At 35.7% G+C, this 26,549-nt stretch overlaps 1 protein-coding gene across 1 annotated transcript in view; it reads left to right on the forward strand.

Annotated features, from left to right (window-relative positions):
* The window catches only part of LOC114045928 (activin receptor type-1), a 154,583-nt gene that overhangs the window by 105,695 nt on the left and 22,339 nt on the right, over positions 1-26,549 (forward strand). The window contains exons 4-7 of the mRNA XM_027866137.1: positions 3,045-3,259; positions 6,302-6,401; positions 10,236-10,382; positions 22,469-22,744. Coding sequence (XP_027721938.1) covers positions 3,045-3,259; positions 6,302-6,401; positions 10,236-10,382; positions 22,469-22,744 — 738 coding nt within the window. The remainder of the gene's footprint in view (positions 1-3,044; positions 3,260-6,301; positions 6,402-10,235; positions 10,383-22,468; positions 22,745-26,549) is intronic.

Consider the following 26,549-nt stretch of genomic DNA (forward strand, 5'->3'; position numbering starts at 1 on the left):
CTCCCCCCTCCCCCCCCCCCCCCCCCCCCCCCCCCCCGCTTCCCTCCCATTGTGCCATTTGGTCCTTCAAGACGATTATCGATTGACACGACGCTACATATTATGAGTCTTAGTCCGTGATGTTTCAGTCCTATCTCTCCACTATCACTTCTATTTGCCTTTTACTTTCACTGTTGTGTACTTTCAGAAAGAAATCTCTTAATGGGCCTTCTGTTGTTATTTTGTTCTTGTTGTCTTGGTTGCTGTGTTTGTTTACCTTTCTTATATTTCTGTTGTTTGAAGTATTTGAAAAGCAAATGGTTTACTTAGGTCTAGTTTTCTTTCTGGCAATGTTTTGAATGCCTCTTTTTAGTGGGTGTTCTTTTACCACCCCCCCTACCTCAATCTCCGCATTAAATGTTAGCCTTAGGTTTGCAGGATAGCTCCCTTGGGGTCGCATCTTGAGCTCATTTGTATTTCAAAATACATTATTCTATTCCCTCCTGCAGTTTCTGGTGGTTGCAGAAAAATATGGGTTATTTGAATTTCCTTTCCTTTACATTTGTAGATCTTTCTCTTGCTTTCTTACAGAATTTGTTGTTTGTCATTGGAATTGTTCAATTTAACCGATACGTATTTTGGATATTGCATCATAGGTTTTTTGGTTTTTGTTTTTTTCCCGGAGACAATCTATAGATTCTTTCGATTAATGCATTTTCTTTGTTCAGAAGTTCTGAACAAAGTTTTCCTGCATTATGATATTCAACTTTTTTGATTTTTGTTTTTCTGGGAAACCTATAATCCTGATGTTGTCTCTACATAGCCTGCTTTAAGATCAATGTTTTGCTTGGAAATTGTTTTCTTTTAACATTATTACTTTTTGTTTTTCTTCCAGATTGTCCTTCAGTTCTGTGTATTTGCATTCCAATAAGTTATTTTCTCTTTTGTTTATTTGTTTGAGATTGCTGTTGTGGATTCAAGTTTTTTGATTCTGCTAATTATTTTGGCTTTGTAATCCATAAATTCTGCTTTCACAGTTCTATTTCTCTTAACCATTCGGTAACTTCCTGCAGTAGTTCTATACCCTCTTGACAATCCATAGGCCTTTCTGCCTTATCAAATGTTAATTGATTTTCCTTTGTCTTGAAATATTTATTCATAGGCATCTGGACTCTTTTAGTGAATTTAGAGGCCACATTCACTTCTTAGCCTTAGCCAATGTCTTTAACAGAATTTTCTTATTCCTGAAATTTCTGGTAATTTCACTCTTTTTTTGCTTATATCCCCATATAGCTCACTCTGCAATTCCTTACACTTTGATGGGAGTTTCCTTGGAGGCTGGACCTCAAAGCCTTCTCAGACTCCTCCTACATTTCACTAACCTGTGTCTTTGTCCCAAGTGACTTCTAGAAGGGGAAGAAATTGGCCCCAGCTGGATGCTTGGCTCTTTACTTCAGTCTTAGTGGAGTGCCACACAACCATCCGTTAGTGTCCTATGCTAGTTCCCATTCCTGACAGAATGCTGCTGTCTCAGCAAGCTCAAACTTCTTTGCTTTTTGTTTTTCTGCCTCATTGGGAAGCTGGAGGAGTAGTTGAGTTCTGTTGCATGCCCATAGATAGTTTATGCAACTCCACCCTCATGGGAAATGAGAGATGGGAGGAGAGAGGGGTGTTGTATAAATGATTTAAAGGTTAAGGATTAGCCTTTTCTACTGGGGTGGCTAGGAAGCACAGTAGGTAGAGTTCTAGACCTGGAGTCAGAGTCAGAAAGACCCAAATTCCAATTTGGCCTAAGATACTAGCTGTGTGACCCTGGGCAAGTCATTTAACCCTGTTTGCCTCAGTTTCCCCATCTGTAAAATGAACTGGAGACTCAAATAGCAAACCACTCCAGGATCTTTCCCAAGAAAACCTGAAAAGGGGTCATGAAGAGTCAGACATGTCTGAGATATGACTAAACAACAACAATAAAGCTGTTAGTTTGCTAGATTTTTACCTTATTAAGGTTCTTAAAGTCCTAAACCATTAAGAGAGTGGAAATTGCTTTATCTGTTATGTATAATTTCTATATTGGTGATGTTTAAAAAGTCATGAGAATCAGAGAAAATTTCTAGTCTTCTATCTTGCTGGTGATGTGACCTGAAAGTCTGCTCCAGTATTTTATCAAGTGAAAGAACACTAAAGCACTAATTTTTATAGGTTTGCAAATAAGTGAAAGAAGATAAAGAATTTTAGAGGTGGAAAAGACCTTTGAGATCATGTAGCTCAAATATATTTCATTGAGGGTTGAATAGTTAGGTGATAAACTGCATGAAGGAATTTGGCTCAAGAGTGTTTTGGTAAAGTAGAAAGGGTATAATGAAGGATAAGAAAAGAATGAAGACAAGGAAAAATGATATACAGTACTCATGGTGAAGGCACAAAGGAAAGGACCAGACTAGAGCAGAGCATTCTGGGAAGTAAAGTGATGGGAGTTGAGGATGAATTGTTTAAGGCTGAACTTGATTCAATAGACAAGTGTGAAGCTTTCATAGGCTCTTAGCAGAGAAAGAAATAATCTCAAAGATATGTTGTCTGAGGAAGATTTGGGTGGCAATGTGTGGCAATCTGTGATATATTTGAAGTTAGAGAGAAACTTCCACAGTGAAGTGGAAGGTGGGGAAGAAAATCTGCCACAGGTTTAATTTATTTGTTTCAGATAACCACCTTTGTCATAGTAATATTGAAGATTGGTGATTTGTAAGGCTCTGAAGGTGAAAAGCTCTGCAGGTCAAATTCTCTTCTTAATAACAATTGTTTTTGTTTTGTCAAGTTTAAAAAATATTTTCTTGTTTATTATCTAGTTTGGAGTAGATTTTTTTTTCTTCAAACCAGAATTTTATTTCTATTGGTTGGGTTGTTGAATGTTAGAATTTGGAATGGCTTTTCCCCCTTGTAATGTTTTATTATGAAAGAGGGATATGTCTTGTGTTTTTTTTAAAATAAAGCTTATTGTTAAGAAATCTCCTTTATAAACCAAGCAAATAGTGATCCTTTTGGCTAATTAATTACCCTTTTCTCTCTAGGGAAATCCTTCCCAGGAGGATATTCACGATTCAGCCTGGATTATATGGCCATCTTTATAGGCCTCTCTATAGCAGCATGCCTTTTTGTTATTCTACTGGTTGTGGGCATTCGGAAATTCAAAAAACGGAATCAGGAGCGGCTTAACCCCAGAGAAGTGGAATATGGCACCATTGATGGACTCATCACTACAAATGTTGGCGATAGCACCTTAGCAGTGAGTTTTTAATGGGGCTGGAAATTAAAAAACAAAACAAAATAATACAAACCACAAGGGCTGACTGAAACAGAAAAAAAAGGTCCATTGTATTCTTTTCCTTGAAACCCAGTACTGGCTAGTAACTATGCTTGGCAGAATTCATACATATCTATATATGAAAAAATAGATTGGTTTTAGAAAGTTGCCCAGAGCTGTGCATGCTGTACAAGTCACTCATGTTGTGAGCTTATGTTCACTGTTCACATTACTGTTTTGCAGTCATGTGACATTAAACTTGGATAGATGTTTATAGTTAACTGAGGGGAGAGTTTCATTTTTCTTCTAAATAGATTTCTTTTTTTAGGATTTTTTTTTGCCCTTTGGTTGTATATGTGTGTATACCATTTAAAATTCCTACTCTCCCATTTGATCCTTCCTAAATTATTTTGCCTTTCATTTATTGCAACATAACCCCTAATTGTTAAGCGCTTAAAACTTGTCATCTAGAGCAGCAGGGAAAGTTTTCCATATCCCTGTGCCGCCACCTTGTGGAGTGATGAAACTTTTTGAATGGTTGAAACAGAGAGTCATTTAAAAGGGTTTAAAACATTCTGAAATTCTCTCTTTCATGTTTTTATGATGAAAACATTTTAAAAGGACTATCAGTATCTTTTAGGGTTTTTTTTAAAGCACAATTTAAAAATATTGATAAGAATGTTAATAGTAAATAAGCCAGTTCATTCCTGGTTAGATCCTTTTGGTACTAAAGTGACCAATGTATTATTTTGCATTCTTTGCTCTATAGGAAGTCATTTGTTCCATATTGAACACTATGTGCAAATAGTGGGCTTTATGCAATACATGAATTTTGTTATAAGAGGTTGGGATATAGGGTTGCATTTTCATGTTTTAAATACTCCTCCCCATCTTTTTTTTTTTTTTTTTAACTCTGGGCCTGGAACAGCTATTCCTAAAATCCAACTTTTCTGAAATAGAAACTTTTTTTTTTGCACTTTTTTTTTCGGTGAGGCAATTGAGGTTAAATGACTTGCCCAGGGTCACACAGCTAGTAAATGTTAGTGTCTGAGGCTGGATTTGAACTCAGATCCTCCTGGCTCCAAGGCCAGAGCTCTATTCACTGTGCCACCTACCTCCCCCGAAATTTTTTTCTTTTTGCAAGAACTTTTCAGGTAATTTTTTTTCATAGACACTAATACCTTAAAGCTTGTGTTGATTTTAAAAAGCAGAGTGTAGATTCCCTCAGATTTCCTAGACTGTGACTGTTCTCATTAAGAAAGCTGTGGAAAGTGAAATGTATTCCTTCAAAGGAATTCTTAATATGCTTTGTACTCTAAGGAATATAGGGTAAATCCACAAGTAATAAGTTATTGAGGGGTTCCAAGATGATTAAATGAGAGTGGACAAGTGAGAAACCTTTAGGAAGAAATTATTGGAATGCCATTTCAGGAATAGTTTTTTCCAAAAGTGGGATATCAGCTAACTTAGTATTCTTCCAAAAAGCAAAAAGCTTTTGCTAATTTCACCACGTAAACTAGACTACCCAAAACCCTGAAGTCCTGGGGCCTGGAGATTCCACCTTTGAGGGTAAATGGGGATAGGCCTAGAGTCACCCCACCCCACTGTCTCCTCCTCTATCTCTTGCTTATGTTGGACATACTTTCATCCATCTACTTTAGTCTGTGCCTGAAAGCACCCTGGAAAGAGGATATATTCAATTTCAAGACTGGGGATTGTATTCTTTAAAAGGAAATGCACTTAAGACCTTTCAAGTTCTAAGGGAAATTAGATGAATTTATCGAGTTAGTGAAAACAGAAGGGACTAGAGGGAATTCTTACAAAGCTTAGGCAAAGTAGGGTGCTAAAATAAATTAGACAGAGCTTCATTCCTCAGAGCTGCTAACATAGAACTAATTACCAAGGGCAGTGATAGGAACAGCTAGTGTAAATTACTGTTTAAATAGCTTTTACAATTTAAGAAGAAAGATGGAAGTGTGTCCCAAAATAGTCTTTTAAAGTCAATCAGATGAAATGACAGTATAAAATCATGATATGGTACCAGTTTGACGAACACTCTTAAAAACAAGATATAGAAACTGTCATGAATTGCAGTCTGTTGACTTGTTCGTTTAAATGAGATATCCATTTGCAAATTCTTGGCCAAAATTATATTTACCCACTAGTGAACTGCCTTACAAAACTAAAATGCATGGCTTATTCCTCAGATGACACTAGGTGTAGCTACTGTTTGGCAAATTAGAAAGTTTGATTATTTAAAAGAAAGCTAGTAACCTCAAGAAGAATCTCTTAGCTGTGTTGTAAAGTTAAACACAAGGAATAATAATATGAAGAGAGAAAAATGAATAGCAAACTATTTATGGAGCGGAAGACTTCAAAATAAGCTTTGTGAACTCTAGGCAACCCCTGATTATCCATTTTATGATTTATCTAGTCTCTTAAGAGTCTCATTTTTCTGCCCCTTGTAATGATGCTTGCCTTTTTGTAAGTGTGGTGATTGCTAGTGTATCACAGTGGTATAGAGGACATGAAAGAAGATGGAATACAAACAAAACTATTAACGCTTTACCCCTTCACTAAAGTATTTTGAAAAACAATTAGGTTTTTGGAATGCTGCCTCCTTTCATGCCATTATTACCACCATTTACATGGTTCCACAATTGGCTATGTAAGGATACTATGTCCCTGCTTCAAATGAGAGATTTTCCACCATCTTGTCACTGTGTTTAGGAAGACGTCTCTCCTTGGCTGACTCTGAGTGAAAAGGAAAACTCTCTGCAACTGGTAACCAAGAAAATATATACATATATATTTTTTGACTACATACTTCATTTGTAGAAGCAGATTTGGGTTGGCTTTTTTTTTTTAAGGGAAATTTCATTATGTTATTTCTCGTTCATGAGTACATCCCGTCAGCAACTGATAACATGCATGCTTATGTCCTTGTATTCTTTTATCGAATAAAGACAAATTACTCTTAGCTATTTCCCAATGGTCCTCCTTTCTCCTTGTTTCAAACCACAGGATTTAATGGATCATTCTTGTACGTCAGGAAGTGGCTCTGGTCTTCCTTTTCTCGTACAAAGAACCGTGGCTCGTCAGATTACACTATTGGAGTGTGTAGGTTGGTAACAGTCTTTTTTTCCCCTTTTTTCCCCTGCCCTCTTCTGAGAATAGATAATGGAATGGGAGGTGGGAAATTTGGTTCTCATCTTTGCTTGTTACAATTATGTTAGGAGGCAGGTCTTGAACACTTAGCATAGCACGGATTTTTGGTCCTCTTTGAGAATGGAGGACAACATTCAACATGAACTTGTCTGAACTCCAAAAGTCTTTGTCTAATTTCCTGTAAAACTGAATTGCCATTTTGGATTTTGGGGGTTCATGCATTCCCTAGTTGTAGTTTTAACCATTCATGACAGTAGGTATTCATGTACCTTTGAGTAAGGAAGATTCAGATTTTAAAATGTCCCTTAGATTCTTTAGTAGTTATGACTATCTGAGCAAGTCATCTAACTTTTGCAGCTTCGTTTTACCTGTCTGTAAAATGGGCATAGTAATATGTATCTCGTGGGGTTTTTGGTAACTATTTAATAAATGCTGGTTATTTTATTCATGGTATATGTAAAAATACTTGGTAAGTTTTATGGTGCTAGATAAATGCTATCTTATTACTTTTTTTTTAATTTTTAGGAATATTTTCTGAATAGAAAATATTCTTGAGGGTCCTGACTTAAAGTTTTTTGATTTTCAGTAGCTTTTATGGAGCATTTTTTAAAAATCAATAATGTTCAGTCTTTCATGGATTCCTCTTTGATACGAGGGCTATCATAAATATGGACATGTCAAAGCAGTTTGATAAGAATAAAGCTCTCTACTCTTCAATTAGAAGCTATTTTGAATGAAAGAATGGGAATTGCATAATAGAACTTTAGAAATAGAAATGAAAAATTGAGTTTGTTTAATAAAAAAAAAACAGTAGAATTCTTCATCCAGTAGATTGCTGTTTATAAGCAAATTTCTAAATTGCGTTTGGAAGATTTCTAGGCTGGTTGCTGTCTTTTCCCTGAAAAGTCTGCTGATATTTTAAGACCTCAGAGAAATCAGGAGAAGAATCAGTGTTATACTGAATGGCCTGAATATCTGATAGAGGAGGACAATGCTAAATGTTTATGATTTTCATTTCATACTTCAAATTACGTGGGAATATTGCCAACTGTTTTTCCCCAAGCTTCGAGAGTAAAGTTGTCAATCTTGATTACTTCTTTGGTGTGTGCTCCACAGAATTTGCTCTTCTGCCAGAGATCATGTCCTAGATCCCAGGAAAAGTGTCTAAGGCATCTTAAAAATGATATTGGCTCTCCACCAGGATGCTAGAGGCTTTAAAAATAACTGCAGGAGCAGCGGACTTCATTTTTTAAATTGCATAGCTCCTGAAAGTACTTGGCTCCAAATACATTTGGTAGACATTTCAATAGAAAAGTCAAAGGAGGAGTGGGGATTGAGGCATGCTTTAAGAGAGTTGGCAGTATTCTTGCTGAGAGAAGCAAAAAAAAAAGTTTTAGATATTGAGTCCTTTCTTCTTTTTGACTGTGTTCTGAAAAGCCAAAGCTTAAACCTTGAGATGTAGATCAGTTAGGAGATGATATTTTAAACCAGGGCTGGGGTGGTCCCTACCCCTGAACTGAACACTGGTATATAGCAACTGAAAATTCAATTCAACAGACACTGAGTTTAGCAAATATTCTATGAGCCAACAAACCATCATGCCCAGAAAACTTAGCTATAGTCTCAGCACTCTTAAGAGGCAAAGATGACTAGAATATTAGCACATAATTGAATAAGTTACCATAAGCAGGATAAAAAAGATTATTGCATATACAATTATAAATGGGGGTGATGGGAGGACTGGAAAGAGAGTAGAGATTATGAGACATTTCATGACTTGGATCACAATTAATCCTTCAGTTACACATGGTCCATCGTATAAGTATACCTCCCATGGTAAGATTATTTTAACTGTGTTAAATGGATGAAGTGGCAGTCCAGAGTCAGCAGCCATTTTAGCTCCAGCAGTTTCCACAGTGTAGGTACTTAAGAAACAAGGAAACAGCCAGTAGTCATAGTAATATGTACTCTGGTGGCAATACACCTTTCCCCATCATGGTTTCAATATGGTATGGGTCAGCATAACAAATTAAATGGGAATTTTGGGGGAGTTCTGTGGCAGCTGCTGACGACACCCAAAGGCTGGCAAATGATGCAGAGCCTATGACTAAACACTTAACCCAAATTTTACAATAAAGTACTCTAAACACCTCGTAAAAGAAAAAAAAATTCAGACTACTTCTCTGGTATGAAGGAAGGGCCAAAAAATTTTATGTAGATTTTCTAGATCACAGGAAAGCCTGCCTCTAATGTGGAAGGGATAACTGTGTTATCACAAACATAGAATCAAATACCAGAATCCACGTAACCTTGGGAGAAATCCTACAGCACCAAAAAAAGGAAGAACACTTGTTTCAAGTTTATCTCTAGAAAGAACATGCTACTAAATTGAGTGCTGAATGTGTGTATGCATGTATTTTTCTATACTTGTGCACATATGTATGTGTTTTCACTCTTGATTTATGCTTGTTGTTAATACGTAAGGTCAATATATTTCCCTTAATTAAATAATGGAAAAAAAGAGCCTGTGGTAGGCAAAGATGGGTGTATCGATTCTGCAGGACTAGGTCATGTACCATCAGTGTCAAGTCACAGCTATACAGTGAAGATGTTCAGAAACTTAAAAGTTCATGGAGCCCTTCCAGTGTTGTATGTAATGCACTGTTCATTACTGGGCTCCATCAGAAAGCAAATGGTTATAGCAATTCTCAGTATCAGACTCTGTTTTTGGGAACATGCCATTTAAAGCTTTTCAAAAATACTTACTTTTCCTCTTCAGTGAAGGTTTTTCTTTCTTCTTTCCAGCCCCCAGTTTATACTTTAGTATTCTGTAATCTTGTTTTTCTTCATCACAGTGAACTCTTCAACTGTGTACGAACACTTGAGTAATTTTTGCCTCCTGCTACCCCAGTAATAGCAGTAGAATTTTCCTCTTTTCTTCACTTAGAAACTTTCTGCTGATTTGTATACCTTAAGGTGCTGCATGAGAGGCAGTGTGGTATAATTTTTAGAGAGCTAACCTGGAAGCTTGGAATACCTGTCTCATCTGACACATACTGGGTTTATGATCCTGGGAAAAATCACTTAATATCTTAGTGCCTTAGGCAACTCTCTATGATTTTAAGTTGCAGAGAAGGTAAAAACCTGCTTTGGTAGGAGTTCCTCCCCTGGGATTTCCCTATCTCAAAATCATTAGGTCTAAGCCCTAGTCCTTTAAGGTGCTATATAAATGTCAGTCACGATTTTTTTAAATTAGGATCTATGTTTTCAGTTGGTTTTTAGAAATCCTTTTGGGGGAATACCCTTTATTGATGGAGCTATTCTGTATCATATCAACTTAGTTGTGTGGGAATACTGAGAGGTTAAATGACTTGTCCAGGTTTATAAGGCCAGCATGTCATAGAGGCAAGACTAGAATAGAATTCTTCATGATTCTAAGTGATGGCTTATTATTCAGTTCCTTCAACCTTGATGATAGTAATTATTATCTTGCACTTTTGAAATTGAATAGCAATTCATGACTGTATGCAGGGCTTAGAAGATATTGAGGGGCGGGGGAATGTTTCCTGTCTTATTGTATATGTTATAGGCAAAGGCTTACAGTAACTGGTGAAATTGGTTTTCAAGGTAAACAATATAAACAACCAGGAGTTGCAGACATTAATTTTATTGACTTGTTTTTAAAGTTTAATTTAGTTTGTAACCACTCAGGACCTTTGAGAGCTAATTGGAGTTGGCTCTCTCTAATGGAACCCATTGATCAAAATCACCTTTGCTTTGCCTTCATCAGGAAAAGGCCGATATGGAGAGGTGTGGCGAGGCCATTGGCAAGGAGAAAATGTTGCTGTAAAGATATTCTCCTCCCGGGATGAGAAATCTTGGTTCAGAGAAACAGAATTATATAACACTGTATTGCTAAGGCATGAAAATATTCTAGGTAAGTAAGAAGAATAACCTGCTAGCTAATTGTATTTATCAACTGAAGTAAATATCAATAAAATACATTGTTTGATAATTTTCTGATTTTCTGATCTTGTTTTTGTGAAAGTGAACTGAAGAACATAATCTATAGTAATAGAAGTAGCAATAGCCAATACTTGCTTATAAGCATAGGGTAGTTAGTTGGTATAGTAGAGAGATAGCACTAGGTCTAGAGTAAGGAAGACCTGAATTCAAATCTCACTTCAGGGATTTACTAGCTGTCACCCTGAGCAAGTCACTTAAATTTCTGTTTGCCTCACTTCCCGAAACTATGAAATGGGGATGATAATTGTACATACTTTACTTTGTTGTTGTGGGAATTAAATGAGATATTTGCAAAGTGCTTAACACAATGCCAGATACATAGTAGGTACTATATAAATGCTAAGTGTGATTGTGATGATGATGATGATGATGATAATGATGTTTTTAAATTGGAATCATCGTAACTGAAATTCAAGTCTAGAAATGCATTTTTCTCCTTATTTCTGCTTGAAATTGTTCTTTAACTGATTCTGTTATTTCACTAGTGTAGTTCTGCATAGTCTTTTTAATCTAGAGTGTTAGAGAGGTATAGCAGGCTGCCCAGGGCCACACGGCCTATATGTGTCAGAGAGGAGACTTGAACTAATTTCCTGAGTCTGAGGTCAGCTCTGTGTTCATTCATGCTAAACCACCTCTCTTGCTTACAATTCTTTTCTGAATTCACATACATTTGTAGATAATGAGAGAACATCTGGATTACATTTTCTTATTCCTGTATCTGTAAGTTTTCCATCTTTAAAAAAAAAACCAACCTTTTTTTTTTTTTTAAAGGGCTTGAATGATTTCATTATCAAACCACTTAGTGGAATTAAGCTCTATTTTCTTTCAGTTTGCTCATTGCTTTTACCAAATTTAAATGGAACATTTTTGCTATTTTATAAGAAATCATCAGGGACATCTGATTTTAAAGTCAAGAATCAATCAAAATTTTTCTTAACTGTTGCATATTCCACAAAGCAATTTAAAAAAAAATAAATAAGAATTGTTAAAGAAAGATACACTATTACTATAAATTGCAGAAAATATTGAAAGTTGGGCACCAAGGAAATTTTGTAAGTTTGTAAATCTATGCAAAAATATCTGAATCATGCTAATTTCAGCACTGCTGTAACATGATCAAGGGGCAAAGCTTCCATGCTGTTCTGTAGACTTTAAAAGAAGCCATCTCTAGTGTAGAGTGAGGGGGGCCAGGTGTAAAAAAAAAAGAAATTTACAAGATAATTTTGTTGTATATTTGAAAGGAATAGCAAGTTGTGCTTTAGTAGGTTTGCAGTTTCATGTACAATCATCTTTTTTATTGTACTATGTTAGGGAAATGCTCGTTTTATTCCATAAATATTTATCAATGTAAAAAAAAAGGGAAAAAAAAAGACTCTTTCAGGGCCCATGACATAATGTAACTCCTCTAAACACATGAGTTGGCACTTTGCCATCCACTTTCTGAGTACAGCCTAAGGTATATGTGTCATCATGTTCAAAGCCTGATCAGGGTAGTCATACATAAGAGATATAAAAAGTCACCTTTGTGATGTGATTCATTACACTAGGTTTTATACATTGCAGAGCAATGCTTATTCTTACTGTATTTATCTGTAATGATAGATAAGCTCATTTTTTTATTCCTCTCCACCCTTCTCATAATCATTGTCATAAATTTGTCTATGGATTCACTTGACATTAAATATCTCTCTCTCTCTCTCTCTCTCTCTCTCTGGAGTACATTATTTTTTGTTTGCTTCAACATCTTCGGCACATTTTGCAAGTTTTCTGTATCTCTTAAGCTTTGTGATCCAGAGTTTCCTTTCTCTTCCTTTGTTATTACTAAAATAATACTTGAGGCTAACAACACATGGCCTTTTCTACCCTGAGAATGTTACTGTAACAAAATTCCCATTCTATACTTCCGCCTACCCATTTGTTACTGTTCAGTTATTCAGTAGTGTCTGGCTCTTCATGACTCTGTGAGCCCCATAATATGTCAATGTTGTCCATGGGGTTTTCTTGGCAAAGATACTGGAGTGGTTTGCCGTTTCCTTCTCCAGTGAATTAAGTCAAACAGAAGGTAAATGACTTGCCCAGAGTCACACAGCTAGTGAGCATTTGAAGTTAGATTTGAACTCAGGTATTCCTGACTCCAGGCCCAGCACTGAGCCACTTAGTTGCCTCCCATAGTCTCCTATCATTGAACCAGTGGCATAGTCTTCTTCTGACTGTTAATGCCTGATAAGAGATTTATAATTCACAAATTCTTGAGGCCAAATTGCAAATACAATTGTATTTTAAAAGTGTTGTTATGAGTTTTTTTTCTTTAAATATATATATGTATTTAGGTCTTAATGAACACTACCTTAGAATGATACTATGTCTATTTTGAGAAGAGATATAGCTATTTTTTTGAAATGTAACATTTAACACTTTGAACTTACAATAACTGAACAGCTCCCACAGAGAGAAGATAGTTAAGGGGCTGATAAGGGTTCCAACTCTTCTTAGCTGAGGGTGCTTAAGTCTTTTTCTGTCTCTTGAGATATCTATTGCATCATCATATTCTAAAGAAAACTACCACAATCAATTTACTTAAGCTTAACTTTGAATGAATCTGTCAACTGTTCAGAACATGCCTATTTGGAGACATCTCTCTTTCACTAACAACAGAGGATTTATTTTTGACAATGAAAATGAATGCTACAGTTATTCCAACAAATATGGAATGCCCCAAACTTGAGCACTAGATAGAATTTTCACAACGTCCCATTTTAAGTTATTTTCTTAAAGCTTTAATCAAAACAGCCCAGGCAAGCCATCCCCACAAGTATTGGGACGTGGTAAGGAGTGCATGTGGATGAAAAGAAGAAATTGATTGAGAATCATGTGGAAATGTAAGGTAACAAATGATTTGGGAATGATTCTTTGAAAGATAGGAACATAAATATTTGAAAATATGAACATTTGAAAATTGCAAACAGGTAACATGAAACTCATTAAATATTTTAAAAATTCAAAAATATATTTCTCTATATCTCAGTCTGATAAAAAGAGGCAGAGAGGAAGAAAAGTTGGGGGAAAAGAGGAAAGTTGCAAAGGAGAGCAGCTAATTACTTATTAAGATGAAAACTATAGAAACAGAAAGGACAAAAAGATGGTGGAAGGAAAACTTATGCGCCCTGATGCATCCTTGATTCCTCTAGTTTAGAAAGGCCCAGGGCACAATTTTGATTACATAAAATGAAACCAATGCAACTAAAATTGGAAGAGAAACAGGTAATTGGGAAGAAAAAAAGTAGCAGGTTTGTCTTATAAAGGATTTATTTCCAAAATATTTAAGGAATTGATTCAAATTTATAGGAATAAGAGCCAGTCCTTAATTGATAAATGGTAAGAGAATATGAATGAGCAGTTTCAGTGGACAAATGGCAAGCTATTACATTCCATTTGAGAAAAAAATGTTCCAAGTTACTAATAATTAGAGAAATACAAATTAAAGTAACTTAGAAGTTTACCTATCATGTTGGCAAAATTGGTAAGAATGAAGAATGGCAAGATCATGGGAAGACTAGCACATGAATGCACAGTTAGTGGTGCCATTCTGGAAAGCAATTTGGAACTGTGCCCCCAAAGTCATTAAATGGTACACATGCTTCAACTCAGCAAAAGTAGGCCTATACCCCAAAGAGATCAAAGAAAAGGACCCACGTGTACAAAAATATTTATAGCAGCTCTTTTGTAGTAACAAAGAACTGGAAACTAAGGAGGTATCCATCAATTGGAGAAGGGTTCAGCAAAATATGGATGAAATGAAATAAAGTGCTAAATGATGAAAAACTTTAAGAGAAGTTAGTCATTGATGATGCAATAGATATCTCAAGAGACAGAAAAAGACCTAAGAGAAGCTGGGAAGATTTCTATGAACTGATACAGAAGGAACTGAGCAGGACTAGAAAACAATTTATACAAAAACAACATTATTAAATCAAACAACTTTGAAAGACTTAAGACATCTGATTAGAGCAATTACCAAACATGATTCCAGAGGACCAATCATAAAACAGGTTACCTACCTCCTGACAGAAAATGTATGTATGCACTGTTGTCCCCCCCCTTCCATGACTGATATGGGAATTTATTTTGCTTGACTCTGTGTATTTGTTACAGGGGTTTTGTTTTTCTTTTTCTTTTCCAGTGGTATAAAGATGGGTGTGTGTGTGTGAGAGAGAGAAAATAGATTTTTGTTGATTGGAAAAAAAAACAAAAGAAAAAAGAAATGCTCTGGGGCATGTCATCATAGGTTACTCTAATTTGCAGTCAAGCTATCCTAGGGAAATAGTGCACCTTGGTAGCTAGTATTGGGCACTGTCTGATCCTCTATCATTTCTATACCATTTCCTTTCTAACTCCCTCAGGGAGATGCTTTATAAACTATGTACTCTTCTTCTTGCCTCTTCCCACCTCCTTTGTCTTTTGTGACTCACACTCCTTGAATTGTAGCCATCCCTATCATGTTGGCACACCCTTTTCTTTTCCATTTAGCACCTTTCCCCCCTTCCCCTACTTTGTTCTTCATTATGCTTTTGTGTGTTGTATAATGAGTTATATGGCTATTTTTAAAAAATGGAAACCCTTTACAAATATGTATGGTCAATCAAAACAAAATTCCACATTGGCATGTCTAAAAAGATTTTGTTTCATGATGCATTGAGTCCTTCATCTCTCTATCAAGATGTAAGCAACCTGTTTCATCATTAGTCCTCTGGAATTGTGGTTGACCATTATATTGATAAGGTTCTCTAATTCTTTCAAAGTTATTTGCCTTTACCATATTGCAGCTACTGTATAAACTGTTTTGGATCTGTTCAGTTCACTCTGCATCAGTTCATACAAGTCTTAACAGGTTACTCTGAAACCATCTCTTTCATTATTTCTCATAGCACAATAGTATTTCATTGCATTTCTATACCATGCATATTCATATGTTCCTCAATTTATGAGTTATATTTTTATTTTATTTTTTATGCTTATAAAGTACTCATTATTTGTTTAAAAACAATGATGATGACCAACATTTATATAGCTTTTTGTATTTCATTTTCCCCTTACAAATCTGTGAGGTAGAACAACTATCACCACCACCACCATCAAACACTACCTACCTACAAAGCTGTTGTAAGGATCAAATGAGTGGATATAAGTAAAGAGCATTCCAAACTTTAATGTGCTATATAAATATCTATATAAATAGGGATATGCTATATAAAGTACAAAACCCATCATTGTTACTATATTCTCATTTGGTCTTTACCATAACTCTGTGATTTAAAGATACTGCAAACACTGTCCCATTTTAGATTTGAAGAATCTGAAAGTAGAAGGAAAGAAGCATAGAGTACTTGACTCATCACCAATCATCTCAGATTTCATCCCCCATTACACTAACATGTCACCTCTTTATGACAAATGCGTGTCTTTGTGGAGGAATCCTCTTGAGAACATTGTACAGATACCCCCACCTTAAAATACCAATGTTTTATTCCTGCTTCTTTCATTCCCCCTCCCCCCCAAGTGGGAGGAAAAACAGTATTATCCTTAAGAAATGATTTGATTCTTCCCAGAAATAAAGGGGGGAGAGGAAAGAAAACACTTATGTCAGGGTTCTTAACCTTTTTGTGGCATGGACCCTCCGATAGTTTGCTGAACTATGGACCCTTTCTCAGACTATTGTTTTTAAATGCATAAAATCAAATACATAGCTTAACAAAGAAAACCAGTTATTGATATAAAATTTTCAAAACATGAAATAAGCTCATGAACCCCAGGTTAGAATAATAAATAATAAATAAACTCATGAACCCCAGAGGTTCTACCTCGGCCAAATATATTTAAAGTGCTTTGTGTTATGGACCAAGAGAAAAACACTGGTTAGAAACAACTAATTACCTGGAGGGCTGCTAGGTAACACAACAAATAAAGTGCCAGGCCTGGAGTCAGGAAGTTCAAATCCAGCCCCAGACAGTAGCTGTGTGATCCTGGGCAAGTCCCTTAATCCTGTCTGCCTCAGTTTCTTCATCTTTAAAATGAGCTGGAAAAGGAAAAGGCAAACCACTCCAGTACCTTTGCCAAGAAAAACCCCAAAAGAGGTCACAGAGTCAGACTCAACTGAAACAACTAAAAACAACAAAATTACCCAGCATTTCTACAGTTAAGTGCTTTGTTTATTGCTTAGTAGCTATTGACCTCTGAGCAGATTACTTTTCCTTTGAGCCTCTGTCTCCTTATCTGTAAAATTGAGATATTAATAGCACCTACTTCATGGGATTATTTTGAGGTTTAAGTGAGATGATATGTATAAAAAGTGCTTTGCAGATCTTGTCAGGTGTTATGGTAATGTTTAGCCACCTTTATTTTTATGAGATGCCACAAATAATGGATAGACAACTGGATATGAAGGCAGGAAGATAGTTTCAAATACACCCCCAAAACATAACACTTGTGTAACTCTGCACTTGTCACATAACTTTTTGGAAACCTTAATTTACTCATTTTAAAAATGGCCAAATGAAAGAATATGGTTACATCTCTTTGCGAACCTTAAAGAGCTGCATAATTATGAACTGTTATTTCTTTATTACTGTTGCTGATCTCAAAGAGTTTCTGTAAAGAAAGTACTTTAACTATGAAGCAATATAATAGCACAAGTTACTTTTAGGATGGTGTTCAGTTACTCATCCTCATCCTTTAAGGCCATATAATTCCAAGCCCTTCAATCCAAACTGCTTAATCCTGTGTAATCCTGACTGTAGCTTCTAGATATTTAAATTGTTTCTTTCTGTCTATTTGCAATATTTTCTCCTTGACCTGGCTGTGGAATTGGCCATAATATTCTTGGGCGTTTTCATTTTGACATCTCTTTCAGTTGGTAATCAGTGGATTCTTTCAATTTCTTGAAATATGATGCCTCTTTTTTTTTTTTATGGCTTTCAGGTTGTCAATTCTTAAATTATCTCTCCTTGATCTATTTTCCAGGTCAGTTGTTTTTCCAATGAGATATTTCACATTTTCTTCTATTTTTTCATTTTTTTTTACTTTGTTTTATTGCTTCTTGATGTCTCATGAAGTCATTAGTTTCCACTTGCCCATTCTAATTTTTAAGGAATTATTTTCTTCAGTGAGCTTTTATACCTCCTTTTCCATTTGGCCAGTTCTACTTTTTAAGATGTTCTTTTCTTTAGTGAATTTTGGTACATTTTTTTTTCTGTTTGGTCAATTCTGCTTTTTAAGGATTTTTTTTCCTTTTCATTGAATTTTGGTACCTCTTTTTTCTATTTGGATGATTCTGTTTTTTAAGGAGTTTTTATTTTCAGTGAATTTTTGTATCTCTTTTTCCATTTGGCCAGTTCTGTTTTTTAAGGTATTCTTCTTTTCATTGGATTTTTGTCCTTTTAAAATTTTTTTCATTTTTACCATTTGTTCTATTCTGTTTTTTAAGGTGTTATTTTCTTCAGTATTCTTTTTTGCACCTCCTTGACTGAGCTATTCACTCTTTTTAAAAAAAAATGATTTTCTTGTATCACTCTCATTCCCCCCTCAATTTTTCCTCTACCCCTCTTATTTACTTTAAATTTTTTTTATTAATTTATTTTTAGTTTTCAGCAATCACTTCCATATGCTTTTGAATTTAAAATTTTCCTCCCCCTCCTTCCTCGCCTCCCTCTCAAGACAATGTGCAATCTGATATAGGCTCTACATATACATTCCTATTAAACATATTTTCACATTAATCATGTTGTAAAGAAGAATTAGAACCAATATGAGGAACCATAAGAGGAAACAAAACAAAGCAGAAGAGAAATAAAGAGCAAATAGTATGCTTCAATCTGCATTCTAGCTCCATAGTTCTTTGGATGTGGATGACATTTTCCATCATGAGACTTTTGGAGACGTCTTAGATCATTCACTGCATTGCTGAGAAGGGTTAAATCTATCAAAGTTAGTTGTTGCGCAACATGGCTGTTACTATATACAGTGTTCTTCTGGTTCTGCTCACTTAATTTAACATCAGTCCATACAAGTCTTTTCAGGTTTTTCTAAAGTCAGCCGCTCATCATTTCTTATAGCACCACAGTATTCCAGTACATTCATATACCACAGCTTGTTTAGTCATTCCCCAATTGATGGGTATCCCTTCAATTTCCAATTCTTTGCCACCACAGAAAGAGCTGCTGTAAATATTTTTGTACATGTGGGTCCTTTTCCCATTTTTATGATCTATTTGGGATACAGCCCTAGAAGTGCTATTGCTGGGTCAAAGGGTATGCACATTTTTATAGCCCTTTGGGCGTAGTTCCAAATTGCTCTCCAAAATGGTTGTATCATTTCACAACTCTACCAACAATGCAATAGTGTTCCAATTTCCCCACATCTTCTCCAACATTTATCATTTTCCTGTTTTGTATGTAAGTATGTGTCTTATTTATTTTTAAAAAACCTTTTTGAGCTCTTCCAGGAATTCTTTTTGGTCCTGAGACCAATTCACATTTTTCTTTGAGGTTTTGGATATAGTAGTTTTGACTTTGATGTCGTCTTAAGAGTTTGTATTTTGATCTTTCTTGTCACCATAGTAAATTTCTATGATCAGTTTATTTATTTATTTTTTTGTTACTTGCTCATTTTCCCAGCCTATTTCTTAACTTTTAACTTTATGTTAAAGTTGGGCTCTACTCCCAGTGTGGAGAGAGCGTTGTGCTAGGCTTCAGTTTCTTTGTGCTGCTACTTTCAGAGCTAGTTCTGGAGGTCTGTAAGTTTTCAGTTTTTTCAAGGTGGTAAGGAGAGACGTAGTCCCTGTTCTTCTGGCCTGCGCTCTGTTCTGTGAGTGACCATAAACACTCTTTTCTGCCCTGGGACTGTGACCAGAGTCCCCATGCTCTTGCAGCCTCAAGCTCTAGTGTGGTGATGCTTTTCCTCCCAGTTCCTGGGACTGTGACCACATGTGGCAGTGCACCCATTGCCTGCAAAGGGTCCCCTAAAATCTCCTTCTGACAAGTTGTCCTACCACCTTACTGTTTATGGCTGCCAATTCAGGCCCCCTCCCCCCACCCCGCAAAGCCTGCTGGTAGCTTTTCCAGTAAGGCCTGTACTGGACCACACTCCATTTTCATCCCAGTGAGACAGACCTTTCCTGCCAACCTTCTAAGTTGTCTTGGTGGAAAATTGTTTCACTCCATCCTTTTGTTGGTCCTGCCACTCCAGAATTTGTTTTTGGGGTGTTATTTTTGAGTTGTTTGGAGGGGAATTTGGGAGAGCTCAAGTGAATTCATGCCTTTCCTCCTCCATCTTGACTCTTCTTTTTTTTTTTAAATTGTCCTTGGATTCTTTAGCAATTTTGACAGAGGAGCAGAGATTATCTTGAATTTTTTTTTTTTTTTTTTGCTGGTGGCTGGGGCATATGTAGCTAGAAGAGGGGCACATTTGAAGAGTTATCACAGTTTTATTCATCATTCAAATTCACAGTTAACAATTGTTTTAGATACCATTCAAGCCATAAATGTTTTAGGAGAATTACCTTGTGGAGTGGATGACTAATAATTCCTATTTAATTTTAGATTCAAGCCTCTAAGAAACTAAGGTCAAAAGATTCTTGTGACCTGCCTTTTATTTTTACTAATGAAATACCAGATAGGCCAAAGATAAAACTGACAAACCAAAATAATTTGACATCAAGAATACTTGTTTTAGAGAGACTTTACTAGATACTTCTAGATAAATTGTTGTCTTAGTAGAATTTGTTTCCCTATAGGCACTTAAACTATAGATGCCATTGCAAGGTTCATACATATTTTCTTTCTAATTAGATAGATAAAGACATTGCTTCTCCCTCTTCATAAATATAGTCATAGGCAGAATCATAACATGTTTTATACAATGTAGGGGATCAGAGAATGTTATAGAGTTAGAGTGCATATAATGCAGCCCCCTTATTTTACATAGGAAATGGAGACACACAGAAAAATATAACCTGTTCAATGTGGTACACTGAAAGAGCAAAAAATTTGGAGTCAGAAACTGGGTTAAAAAATCTAAGTGCAGCTACTTAGTATCTTTGTGACCTTAGGCAAATCTGTTAAGCCCCTGGATCTCTGTTTCCTCATCTGTAAACTGTGGACTTTGGACTAAGAGAACTTGAAAGTGTTTTCTAGTTGTAAATTTTTGGGCACAGTTATGTGGCACAGTGGATAGAGTGCTGGTCCTGGAGTCAGGAAGACTCATCTTCCTGAGTTCAAATCTTGCTGGCCTCAGATACCTTGTAGAGTGTGTGATTCTGGACAAGTCACTTAACCTGTTTGCTTCAGTTTTCTCACCAGTAAAATGAATGGGAGAAGGAAATGGCCAACTACTCTAGTATCTTTGCCAAGAAAACCCCAAATGGGGTCACAAAGATTCAGACATGACTGAGAAATGACTGAACACAACAATTATAAATTTATGAACTCATGAAGGTCATATGTATATCTAACAGCACAAGAAATCAGGTCATCTGACCCCCTACTCTAGTTCCTATTCTGCCATACCCTCAAGGAATTTCTTTCTACATAGCAATATTCATGAATATTCACAGACTTATTTATCAATAATTTGTGAATTACTACTACATTCATGCTTTCACATAAAGGTCATGACTCTTCATTAGCTCATTAGAGTTCACACAACTCCAAAGATAATTCCATATGTACTGGTTAACTTAATTCTATTACATCTTTGCATTGTATTTTTTTTTCCAGAGACAATCATCTGACTATTTCTCCTTGGAAGAGTGTTAACATGGGTGGGTGGGTGAATAGAAAGATTGTTAAGTACTTATTATATGACAGGTTCATAATGTGCTAACAATACAAGCAAGCAAGACAGCTCCTACCCTCAAGGAACTCATAATCAGGGGGAAGGTAACCTTGAAAAGGAGCTGGAAATTAGGGCTAGAAGAGAGTAGAAGTCCCAGTGGTCAAAGTGCAGATGAGGTGGTCAGAGGCCTGATTCTAGGCAGGATGTGGCTAAACGTCACCTACAGGAGTCCAAGGTAGTTTCAGCAGGGAAATGAGTTCAAGGTCCATATGGCAAGGAAGTGGTGACAATATCATTGAATGGAGGAGGCTGGGTGGCTGGGAAGTTAGATGGAGGCTTCATTCTGGTCATGGTGAGGTGAGCCTGGCTTGTTTCCAAGGGTTTAGAGTTCATCCTGATTAATTGCTTCATCTGGTCACTTTTTATTGCCTTTCAAAAACACAACTTTAAGTGTGTACCTGTGGTCCTGAAAATATTATGGTACTACTGCTGCTGTTACTACTATTTTTAGCTAGAATTTATATAAGGTTTTAAGGTTTCAAAATGCTTAACAACTATCTTATTAGTATCAACTAAACTTGACCTTGTCTTCTAAGGAACTTAAGATATTATAGTTAACAGAATTACATTTCATCATAAATTATCTTTCTTTTTTGTTTTTTTTTTGGCTAGGCAATGGGGTTAAGTGACTTGCCCAGGGTCACACAGCTAGTAAGTGTAATGTGTCTGAGGCTGGATTTGAACTCAGGTCCTCCTGAATCCAGGGCCGGTGCTCTATCCACTGTGCCACCTAGCTGCCCCGTAAATTATCTTTTTTAAAGAACATTTTAAACATTGAAACCATTGTGTCTTCCTTTCTATCACCTTTTTAGATGTTCACATTTTAGGGGAACGTACCCCAAGATACTGAATTTTGATGAAACCAACTTAAAATGATCACTTTTTTGTTATGTTCGTTTGTTTATCTTAAATAACTCTCCTTTTATATTGATTGATTAAATTCATTGTTATACAAATCATCAATAAATCAATAAACATTTATTAAGAACTTATTTATTATGTGGTAGGCACTGTGCTAAGCTCTCATCTTGAAGCACCAAAAAAATTTAATGCAGAGCTTTCTTTGGTATCTTATGGTTGTTCTCATTTTTTCCTATTGTCTCTCCTCAGGGTTCATTGCTTCAGATATGACATCAAGACACTCTAGTACTCAGTTGTGGTTAATTACACATTATCATGAAATGGGATCCTTGTATGACTACCTACAGCTCACTACTCTGGACACAGTTAGCTGTCTTCGAATTGTGCTGTCTATAGCTAGTGGTCTAGCACATTTGCATATAGAGATATTTGGAACTCAAGGAAAGCCAGCCATATCCCACCGGGATTTAAAGAGCAAAAATATCCTTGTTAAGAAGAATGGACAATGCTGTATAGCAGATTTGGGTAACTTGTTCTCATTTGTTGAAACTTTTTGATGTTCCTAATGCTTTGTTCTTTACCTTTATAATACATTCTTTTATTATTTAAAGAGCTGTCACAAAATATAACTTCCACTAGAGGGCACTATTTTAAAATGTTTGTTTATTATTATTATTTTTTTAAATTTTAAAAAATTTTTATTTTTAATTTAATTTAATTTAAAATTTTAATTTAATTTAATTTAAAATTTAAAAATTTAAAAATTTTTTAAAAAACACAAGAAAAGAACTAAAAGACCCCACCCTTTCCAACAAATACATTTTTGGAATACGAATATGATTATTTTTGTATTGGCTTTCTGCCGTCAATTATTCTGTGGTTAAAATTTGGCTATCATTCCTGCCCTTAAAATCAAGTATTTGTCAAATAATTACATTAGTCAAAATTTTATTATAATTCCACTGGTGGGATTCATATTTATGGAAGGTTGAAAGCTGCTTACTCATTCCTGTCTCAGTCATTCAATGATTTCTCGGTAAGTTTATCAAGCATCTACAACATACTAGACTCTGTCATGGGCACTGGGGAAACAGTGGCATAAATGAAATATTACCTATTTTCCAGGGCCTTACATTAATCTTACCAAGGGTAGGTTAAGGCAGAGAACTGAGTTATTACATTTTTGTATATATTGGGTAGTGTTGGGAATATCTAAATACCAGTTTACTTGGTAGCTTCACATCTCATCACTAAGGCATATATGTGTGTGTGTGTGTGTGTGTGTGTATGTATATGTGCGTATATATATATATATATATATATACTTCGATCAGTAGTGACAACTATGACTGTTTTTTGAGAGACAATTTAAAAGATTTTTTTTAAGTTGAGACTATTGATAGTCAATAATCAATGAACATTTTATTAAGCACCAACTATGTTCCAGGCAATATGCAAAGCTCTGGGGAAACAAAGAAAGGTAAAAGACAGTCTTTGCCCTAATTAGGTTTGTGGTGAGGGTGGGAAGTGGGAGAGGAGAGGAAATGATGAGGTGGCAGCATTGGGACTCTCCTTTAATGAATCATCTAGGAAGACTTCCTAATCCACCTTCCATCTTCTCCAGTCACAGAGAGGGAGGGATCTTGAGTCTAGGGTGGTAATAGAGAAGGGTGAATTTCAGAGGTGATTCAGTCTTGCTGGAAGATGAGTTACTAGAAACAATGGTGAGATCAAGGAGATCAGCCCAGGAGGGAGATGAGGAAAATCTCTCATTTCATCTTCATTGAAATCTGTCCTCTTTTAGTATATAATGAAAGACTTTGGCCCAGCTTTAATTCTGAATATACATGCTGCTTTTTTGGTCTTGGACCTGTGATTTCATTGGTGAAGGAATATTCCATCGAGGAACTTCTTTTACCAATGTAGATGGACACTTAACCTACCCTTTAGAATCTTAGATTCTTAATCTAGGGTCCACAAATTATTTTTTTTTAAAATCTTGATAACTTTCACAACTAAATTGGTTTCCTTTGTAATCCTATGTATTTTATGCATTGTAAAACGTTATTGTAAGAAAAAATCTGTTAGGCTTCATCAGATTACCAAAGAAAGAAAAGTTAAGAATCTTTAGCTTCCTGGAATTAGGCAAACCTTCATAATCACCTACCCTAAGGTATGAATCAACACAAATTGTAACTTCTCTTTGAGTTAGGAAAAATTGAGTTTCAGATAATAATTATTCTAGATGTATAGTTCAAACTTATTAGCTGATTTTGGCTACTTTTTATCTTGGTAGTTCACAATAATGATAGCATATTCCATAATTTTCAGTGGGGTGGAAAAATCACAGAAAATGTTATTGCAGAGATAATCCACAATATTCCTTGTCCCCATTCTGTTACTTCACGCAAGTAATTATAGCTCGTGGATAAGAGTCAGTAAGCCTGAATTATTTGTCTGGCTGTGACTAGGGAACATTGACGACACAATGAAAAGGCCTAGGTCTCTCACTTTTCCAAATTTCCTTGTCTGCTTTCCTTGCCCCTTCTTTAACTCAGCTTCTGTTGACTCTCTATTGGCTTTTCCAGTACTCTGCTTTACCATATTCCAATGTTTTAAAGTGTTAATCATTTGGACAACACATTAGGGTAGGGCAGGGTTTGAAGTAGATTTCTGGGACTAAATAAGTGAGTATCGGCAGCAGCAGTGAATATGAAAGATATTCTGCTTCTTTGGCATTTAACCGAGAACAATCCCAAGAGTGGATGTCAAATCAGTTATACCCTGATGATAAGGAAGGTTGTTCATCTTTGCTATACAGTAATGAAATCATTACCTGGTATATTACCAAGTTCCTAGTAATAATTTTTTTATTAAATTATTAATTGAAGAATTATTTGGAGGCTATAGCTGCCTTATATATCTTTTACAATACTAACTTTGAACCTGTAGCATTTTGGACAGACTTATTTTATACGGATATATGAAATGTTTTTTTAACCAATATATTATACTATCCTTGCAAATGCTCTTAACATGTACTGTTGAATGCTTTACAAGGACCTTTAGTCCATCAAAACATGCTAAATCCTTACACATGCAGAGTTTTTCCACAAACCAGGTCAGTATAGTTTGGAGTTCGATGGACAATAAAGACAGAAAACAAGTTGTTGATCTATTCCTTTTAGATTAGGGGTTGCTAATTTTTTTTTATGTTATGTACTCCATTGACATTCTGATGAAGCCTATGGCCCCTTTCTCAGAGTAACATTTTTAAACACATAAAATACATAAGATTATAAAAGAAGCTAATTATATTCAAATAGTTGTCAATATTTTTAAGAGCACAAGTTCATCGGCCCCAAGTTAAGACCTCTGCTCTTGATGAACAAACAAATGAGTCACTTTGTATGTACAAGGTTTCACAGTGAACTAGCAGTGGAATTCGATGGGACAGTTAAAGTCATAGAATTACTGAATTTTAAACCTAGGAGAAATTATTTAGGCTGTCCAACATCTTAATTTTCCAGTTTAGGAAACTCAGACCTCTTTTTAACTGAAAGAATTTGACATGTCAGGACAATTGACTTTCTTTTTTTTTCTTGTATTTATTTTTTTTTCCTTTTTATTAATTTATTTAGTTTTCAACATTCACTTCCATAAGCATTTGAGTTTTAACTTTTCTACCTCTCCCTCCGCAGGATGGTGTGCAATCTGGTATAGGCTCTACATGTACATTCCCATTGAACATATTTTCACATTAGTCATGTTGTAAAGAAGAATTAGAACCAATAGGAGGAACCACAAGAAAGGAAACAAAACAAAACAGAAGAAAAAAAAGAACTAATAGTATGCTTCTATCTGCATTCAAACTCCACAGTTCTTTCTCTGGATGAGGATACCATTTTCCATCATGAGACTTTTGGACATGTCTTAGGTCCTTGCATTGCTAAGAAGAGCTAAGTCTATCAAAGTTAGTCATCTCACACCGTGGCTGTTACTGTGTACAATGTTCTCCTAGTTCTGCTCACTTCAGTCAGCATCAGTTCATACAAGTCTTTCCAGGTTTTTCTGAAGGACAATTGACTTTCTTTAAAGCTATTTGATGGCTTTGCTTTTAGAGAAATTATTTTGCTAAGTGCTCCAAATGCCAGTAGAAAATATTTATGATAAAGGTAACAAAGGTCAAATGGCTTTCTCCCTTCTTTGGGTAGATCTGAGAGGTTCTGGGATAGAGAAGGTTCAGTGAACTGAGAAAGTTTTCAGGAGTGTGTAATACTGAGTCCCTGTCTGAAGCCATTGATTCTTTACTTACACCAACCTCCTTTCC

Source organism: Vombatus ursinus, unplaced genomic scaffold (assembly GCF_900497805.2).
Source record: "Vombatus ursinus unplaced genomic scaffold, bare-nosed wombat genome assembly UNPS02014779.1, whole genome shotgun sequence".
In the NCBI taxonomy this organism is placed as follows: Eukaryota; Metazoa; Chordata; class Mammalia; order Diprotodontia; family Vombatidae; genus Vombatus; species Vombatus ursinus.